This window comes from Equus quagga, chromosome 14, assembly GCF_021613505.1.
Source record: "Equus quagga isolate Etosha38 chromosome 14, UCLA_HA_Equagga_1.0, whole genome shotgun sequence".
NCBI lineage: Eukaryota > Metazoa > Chordata > Mammalia > Perissodactyla > Equidae > Equus > Equus quagga.
In genome coordinates, this window is record NC_060280.1 from 50709847 (window position 1) to 50717954 (window position 8108).

Sequence of the window (8108 nt, forward strand, 5' to 3'; positions counted from 1 at the left end):
CAACTGCTTTTCATCCAGCTTCTATTCATCTTGCTGACTCTTCTTCACCCACCCATTGCCATTAGGGCTTTGCATTTCTCACCCGCTATTGAGAAGAGCAGTTGTCCCATTGACTATTCCCAGGATGCTAAGCTGGTGAACAACCCTTCCCTTTAACAGGATCCATCCTTCTCTGGTGCACTTGTAGGTGAAACCAGTAAAAATGTATTCTGCTATATTTTTAAGCACACTCACGCATCAGACATATAGACTAGTTGTTTCCAGATCATGCCTTTGAGAAGAGCCGTACTGCATTAATTCTCTTGTTTAGGATCATCTCTTTGGATAACCTACTGCTTTCAGCTCTTCAAGCAGAATTTGAGAATAGTCTTGACAATACATTAGACAATTTCCTTCATGCCTAAAGATGGCTGTCATTGCAACCGTCAATCTATAAATGTCCAGATTCTCAAAGTACTCCCTCCTTACTGTCAATAACTATATCTGACATGTCTTGATAACTCCTTAACCTTCTCATATTTCTCATTCTCATTCATCTTTTCTAAATCAGGATTTTAAAATGAGCCAAGATTCTCTAAAGCATCTGAGACTAACCATTAGTTTAATGTATCTTTTCACTTAGTGTACCTACTTACCAACTTATGGTACTACAGCTTCCTGGCTGCATTGGTAAAATCCACATTTAATTTCAAACTCCTTTTGCTATCATTAACTGATTATTTTTCCTGCCTTTACCTTTTCTTCCTAAATCTCAACTGATCCACAAATTTTCCTTCAACTCTGGATTTCACAGCAACATTAGATATGCATTACTGGCTGCATTTTTCTTTGTTATAAGAACTGTAATTTATTGAACCATAATAACAATGTCCTCTAAAATAGTCACTCCCCTGTCAATCCTCACCAATTTACATACTTTCCCCTTGCCATAAATTTGCTTTCTAATTACCTCATGTAGATCAGAATTCTAATTCATTATACTGCTACAGTCAAAATGAGAAGCATAAATTCTGATACAATTGTCATTTTTTTAAGCCAAAAGAACCTGCTATAGGCATCCTCCAAGAACTGATCTTGATTCCCCAAATCCCAAGAACCCACTCGGCTCTTGGCTTTCCCACCAAATGTGCTTCCAATTGCAGTACACATCACACTTCATGACATTGTTATCTGTCTCCACTATCAGACTGTAAATGTCGTGAGGGCAGGAACCATGTGGTCTTATTCTCTGATGAATCTCCAGTATTGTGCCTGGTCCACATGGGATTCCCAATAAATGTATTTGATGATGCTCTTATCATTTTGCAACCACATTGAGGCTATAGCTTCCTTCCCTATAAGGATTTCAGTAGACACAATTATTACACATTCTATACTTTTAAAGAGAAGCTACTTCTCTCCCGAGACCCTGAAGTAAATTTAATCCGTGAAAGATAAAAGAAGTGAAATGGAGGGAGCATACATTACCAGAATGCAGAGGGCAGGATCAAGTGCAGGCAGGCTTCAACATACAAAAAAAAAAAAAAAAAAAAAAAAAATTCTTTTCGGAAGTTTTCTTTTCTTGTATGTAGGTTAGTTCAAGCTCAAAACACATTTTTTATAAGAAAAATCTATTATAAATTGTTGTCTAGCTTCCCAAGGCAGTCCATCTTTTATGATGCAGTTGAAAACCGACCATTGACAGTGAACAATGATGGCAACAGAAGAAATAGCTTTCTCTTACTAAGCTTACCATGCACCAGGTCCTGTGCTAAGGTGTTTTATGCATTTTCTCATTTCAGTCTCCTAACCAAACCATGAAATAGGTTTTATTATCTCTACTATACAATAGAGGCACTTGAGGCTTAGAAAGGTTAGTAGCTTGCCCAAATTTACCCAGACAGGAGTGTGTAGGAGATTGTTTTTTGTTTCTTTTTGTAGGAGATTGTTTTGAATCCAGATGTGTATGACTGCAAAATCATTACTCCTTCCATTATGCAAAGCAATCATATTATAATACCGACAATTATGAAAAAGCACAAAAATGATGAAACTGAATAAAACTGCATTTAAAAATATCTTAACTGCTGCTACTTGACTATTATTCAAAAAAAAAAAGATTTATTGGAGGGAAATGAGTAGAAACAGTATAACATAGTGAAATAGGTCTGAACTAGATTATCAAAATATGATCTTCTAATGTAATTTCTTCCCTAACTAGCCACATGATGTTGTATAAATCGCATAACCTCTATGACTTTAGTTTTCTGACATGTAAACACAGGATAATTCTGTCCTAATTTGTAGTTCTTTTTTTTAAAATATTTTATTTTTTCCTTTTTATTCCCAAAGCCCCCCAGTACATAGTTGCATATTTTTAGTTGTGGGTCCTTCTAGTTGTGGCATGTGGGACACTGCCTCAGCATGGCCTGATGAGCAGTACCATGTCCTCGCCCAGGATCCAAACCGGCGAAACCCTGGGCCACTGAAGTGGAGCGCTCAAACTTAACCACTCAGCCATGGGGCCCACCCTAATTTGTAGTTCTGAAACTCTGTTTGCCGTGAATACATGTTGAATTCTAATACCATGAACAGATGTCAGAAAAGCCTTAACTTTGCTTCTCAATGTATCCAAATGCCAGTTCACCAAAAAGCAAACACAAAAGTAAAAATAATTAATAAAATTTTAACTTTTCAGCCATTCCCTACCTTATAAAGGATTTATTATTGATATATTTAACAATTTTTCCCTTTACTCCTTTCAAACAATTTGAAGATGACAGCTTTGAATGCTCCCTCAGGATACTATTCATTTCAATAAGCAGGAAGAAAAGACTTTCAGTGGTCTGCCTCCTCACTACCTGCTTCACTAGCCTCATTTTTCACTATCCCCATACATCTCTTCTCTCCTTTCTTTCCCCTAATGTTAGGGTTTCTTATTGCTTAGACATATTTTTTAATCTTCTCTTACCTCTTCCCAGAATTCTTCTCCTCCCCTTCTCCAACTGGTGAACTCTACTCATCTTTAAATACTCAGTGCAAGATCGTCTCCTCTGAAAAGCCTTCCCCAAACCCACAGAATTCGACTCTCCCTTCTGTGCTTCCATAGCCCCTTACGTATACCTCAACTGTTGCATATAATACATATTGCATTTGCTGACATATATATCTCAGCTGTCAGCTCCCTGAACTTAGCTCAGAATTACAGTAAGCAGTCAATAAACATTTGGAATCCTCAATGCAATATCAAATATTTAAACCTGTTATTATTACAGGTTTTTTATAGGCAAGAAGGTCACAGCAACAGTCAAGTTATTGAAACGCAGAAACCTCAAGCAGTAGTACCACTCCCCGATGCTGGAGTCTATATTATTGAAGTTCGAGCATATAGTGAAGGAGGGGATGGAACGGCTAGTTCCCAAATCAGGGTACCATCATATTCAGGTAAGTTTTGACATAATAGGCTTAATCTGTTGTCAACCATGTCAAGATGGTGTGAACCTCATCAAAATTAACAGGATGGATTACATGGATCAGAGATTTTTGAAGGGTCTCTTTTCTCACTCTGATTGCCATATCATCCTCTAATTATACAAACCGTAATGGTCTGCCCACAATTGCAGAATTTCTACAAATCCAGAAAGGAGTTAACATTTTCATTATAATGCCCTTATTTGTGAAATTCCCTTGCCTATCCTGGTCTCAAGCAGTTCCTTGGTGGCCATTTGGGCTTTGCAATATTACTTTTAAACTGAAATTCCACTAGTTTAACAAACCTACTTCCCTATTGTCAATTGCCTTTGTTGTTAGATAAGAGAGTGAGGGACACAAGTTTAAAGGGAATGCTTTTTAAAATTAAAATTTGATTGTATTTATTGATAAATTTTATTGAGCTTCTTTGGATTTTTGGTTTGGGTTTTTTTTCCAGATTTATTGAAATATAATTGAGATATAGCATTATGTAAGTTTAAGGTGCACAACATGTTGATTCGATACACTTGATATACTGCAAAATGATTACCACCACAGCGTTAGCTCACACCTCCATCGTATCCCATAACTGCCATTTCTTTTTTGTGGTGAGAACATGTAAAATCTACTCTTTTAGCAACTTTCAAGTATATACTACAGTATTATTAACTATAATCACCATGCTGTATTTTAGATCCCCAGAACTTGTATGAATATCTTTGTTCTTATTAGTAATATTAATAATTTCCAGCTTTTTCTGATCTTTACTATATGTCATAGTGCTTTACATATGATATCTTATTTAACCATAGTAACAATCATATAAGGTAAGGAGCTTTAATCTTGTTTTATAGAGAAGACTTAAGTCACTCGCCTGAGATCACACTATTACTAAGTGAAAGAACCAGGATTCGAACCCAGGTTTGCTTGTCTCCAAGGCCACATATCTTCACAACTACCAGCATTATTATACCAACAAGGGAAAGCTAATTAAAGGAAGAGAGATTTTACAAATTTGGAAGAAAGTAACCATTTGATTGAGGTAGTCAAAAAAGGAAGCAAAAGATTTAATTAAATATGCAAGTCTCTCATTAAGAAAGTATTAGGCAATTTTCCTTAAAGTCTTGTATAAAAAGTGTTTAATGTGCATTAATTAATGGGCAATTTGATCATTGTTTATTGAGCAGTCATTCTCAACCAGAATTGTCAAACTAAAGGGAAGAATCTAATGACATCATGTAGGTTCTATTATATTCATATATAATATATACCCTATATATATTGTATTATATTTATCAACTTGGATTAAGACCAGAGGCAATGCTTATGATTTTTTTTTTGATGCCACAAAGTGAGGTAGAAGAAAAATATAGTGGAGAAAATAATAAGATAGACTAAAACCTTGAGGAAAAGCTAGCGACGTCATACTTGGTAAGTAAATTATTTCATAAAAATTTCAGATGAGACAAAGACCATTATTGGGACAATTGATAAAATGTTCATAATGTCTGTAGATTCGGTAATATATATCTACATTAATTTCCTGTTGTTAAAGATGTACTGTGGTTATATAAGAAAATGTCTTAATTTTAGGGACTATACATTAAAGTATTTAGTGTTAAAGGTATATCATGTCTGCAACTTACTTTCAAATAGTTCAGGAAAAAGGTATACTTTTATAGAGAGAATAATAAAGCAAGAAAGTAAAACATAAACATTTAAGGAATCTGGATGAATTTTTTCTATTCTTACAACTTTTTGGTACATGTAAAATTATTTCAAAATAAAACATTAAAAATAAAAAACATAAGGTGCAGGGAACCTAACTTTTTCAGAAATTCAGGTGAAAAGACTTAAGAATTTAAATACATTGTGACCACACTAAAACTTAATAGACTTTATGATTCATTTATAGAAGTATAGTTTTGAGAACAAGAAAGGTAATAATGTTTCTACATTGATTAGTTCACAATTGAACTCTTGAGATGTGGGTGTTAAATTTTCAAGAGCATCGTAAAAGACTAAAGATTATTTCTGAAAAGCAAAAAAGATGACAACTCTCCTCTTTGATTGCTTCATAAGAGTCAAATTTCTAATAACAGCAATACAAAGAGCATTTATGGAGCCCTGATCATATTCTTAGCATTACACTGGATGTTTTCCATATATTATCTTATTTTATCCTTATAACCACCTCGTAAGTTAAATATTTTATTATTCTTTGACTCTCCAAGGTTCCTTTCAACTCTAACACAATCACATTCTAAAGTATCATCTGGATGATATCAGCCCCAAGCTTGAAAGTATTTATAAAGACCTTGATTCTCTCATGTATATTTTAATTAACTTGTAACTTCTATTCCATGAAAAAAAAAAATTGTCAACTTTTATGTTAGTTAAGAATACTTTGGCCAGTGCAACCCATTTCCTGAGTTTTGATAAAGTGAAATCTCACAGTATTGTCTCTCTCAGACCCACAAAACATGAGCAACAATTGGTTTCATTCTTATTTTCCAAAAACCAAGAAGTCTAAGAAGTTGAATGACTTGCTCAAGTGAAATAGCTAGTTAGCTTTAAAGCTGGGACTAGAACTTAGTCCGATGCTGTTGTTTGTGTTTTGTTTTGTTTTGTTTTGCTATGCCAAAATGACGTTTTTGCTTTGTGGACTCTCCATGGAATTTGAGATAGAGCTCCTACTTAGCATTCTGAAAGTGACATGTTTTTGTAAAAGTGTCATGTCAGTTGCTTTAACAAGGACTCAGCCACTCTCAAATAAATAGAAAGGATGTTTTCACAGTTTTTATTTATCAGGCATTCACATACCAGTCCAGCGAGGCTTTGTCATCATGCCTTTCTTATGGCTCACATGTGGCCATGCACTTCTTAACGACCCCATTTTGTACAAGTTGAAATATATGTAACATTCTCCAACATGTTGATTAGTAGGTTTTATTAGTGCCTTAGCTGTAAAAATTTTCAAAGGAAAGAAGATTTGCTGCTTTGTGTGTGTGTATGTGTGATTTACCAAGCAAATGATTCTTCAGCTCATAAGTAAGCATCTGGAAAATAAATTTAGACTCTATTTCAGTAACAAAAATCATGCCCAGAATTCCGTTATGCTCAATCTGGCCAAAGAAGATAACTTGACAGAGGGATGAATCCAAAACTTGGGTGGTATATTTTATTATTATTCTATCATTATGGTTTTAATCAAGGTCAATCACTGTTTTAAGAGAGACAATACATAAGAGTATCTGTTTCCACTAATCCCAGCGCAATGACTTAAGCAAGTTCTATAATCTTTCTAAGCCCCAGTTCCCTCATCTGCAACAGAGGGATAAATGATAGCACTTACCACATAGGAATGTCGTGAAGATCAAATAAGATAATATGTATAAAGGGCTTAGTACAGTGCATGGCATGTAGTAAGGATTTGTCAAATATCAATCATGATGATGATGCTTCAGAAGACTTCTGGCTTGAAAAACCATTCCTGAAGTTAGATCTAAGGGTTAGTTAGATCTTAGTTTGTGATTATGTGGAGCTGTCAAAACTGTTTCAGACTAATCAATTCAGATCAGTGACTTTCATCAAATAACCAACCTAAGCCATTAACTGCATACAGTGTTTTGGTGTCAAGAAGGAAGAACTTCTCCTGGAAGTAAGTAAGAGTAATGAAAGATGACTTTCCTTCACCAAATTTGACATGAGAATCTAGAATGTAAGCCTGATCAACTGAAACAGTCAAATCAATCAAGGACCCATGGCTAATGTATTTGCATTCTATTGCTTTATACTTTTTAAAGTAATGCCAGAAGTGACCTATTACTGTCCAGATGTGTATAGATGCAGGACCGAAGTATATTAAACAATGTTTTATTACTATTAAGTTGAAAAATTGACTGAAGTAATTAAATTACGAATGCCTGTGGCCACAAACTTTTACAAATTATTTTTACTGCATTTCCTGAATTATGCACTAGAGAAATTATTTTATTTTTCATATCTGGAATTTGACATGCTTTCTATCAATGTATCATCAGTGAAAATTACACTGAATCTCCTGATTAGATGTGTTTGTTAGATGTGACATAGCTTTTCAACACAGTGTTCCATATATTTACTTCTTCTCTTCATGTAACTCTTGGGAACCCCAGACAATGTCTTGTGTTATCATTATGAGAGACAGTCTCATCAGAAGTAGGACCAGTATTACACGCATTTGTCTTACATACCTAAAAAAAACTCTTTAACTAGTTCAGGCAAGACCAAAATAATTTGCTCCATTTAATGTTTCTCTTTTTCACAGGTGGGAAAATCACTAGTGCTCAGTCAACCCTCCACACCCTCTCCACGTCTTCATCCTCAGTAACGTTGCTTTTGGCATTGATGCTTCCTTCAACCTCTTGGTGAAAACTGCACTTAATTTTCTTTTCTTTGCTTTAGCTTGATAACAGCAGTGAATAGAGTGTCGTGTAAATGGAGACCCAGGACCCTGAGATGAGCTTTAAAAACTTGGGATTACGCATGGTGCACTTACAGGAGGTTGGGGAGAATATTACTTATCCATCAGGTTTCTCTTTGGTTTTTGTAAATGGAGAGGACAGTTCTTGGTCCAATAAAAATATGCAGATTGTATGTAATGAATTTTTGTAAGC

General features: G+C 34.8%; 1 protein-coding gene across 1 annotated transcript in view; it reads left to right on the forward strand.

The window, feature by feature from the left end:
* CNTN5 (contactin 5) overlaps positions 1–7863 on the forward strand; it is a 488151-nt gene extending 480288 nt beyond the window's left edge. Inside the window, exons 22-23 of the mRNA XM_046638244.1 lie at positions 3255–3423; positions 7760–7863. Of these exons, the coding sequence (XP_046494200.1) occupies positions 3255–3423; positions 7760–7863 (273 nt within the window). The remainder of the gene's footprint in view (positions 1–3254; positions 3424–7759) is intronic.
* The last annotated feature ends 245 nt before the right edge of the window (positions 7864–8108 follow it).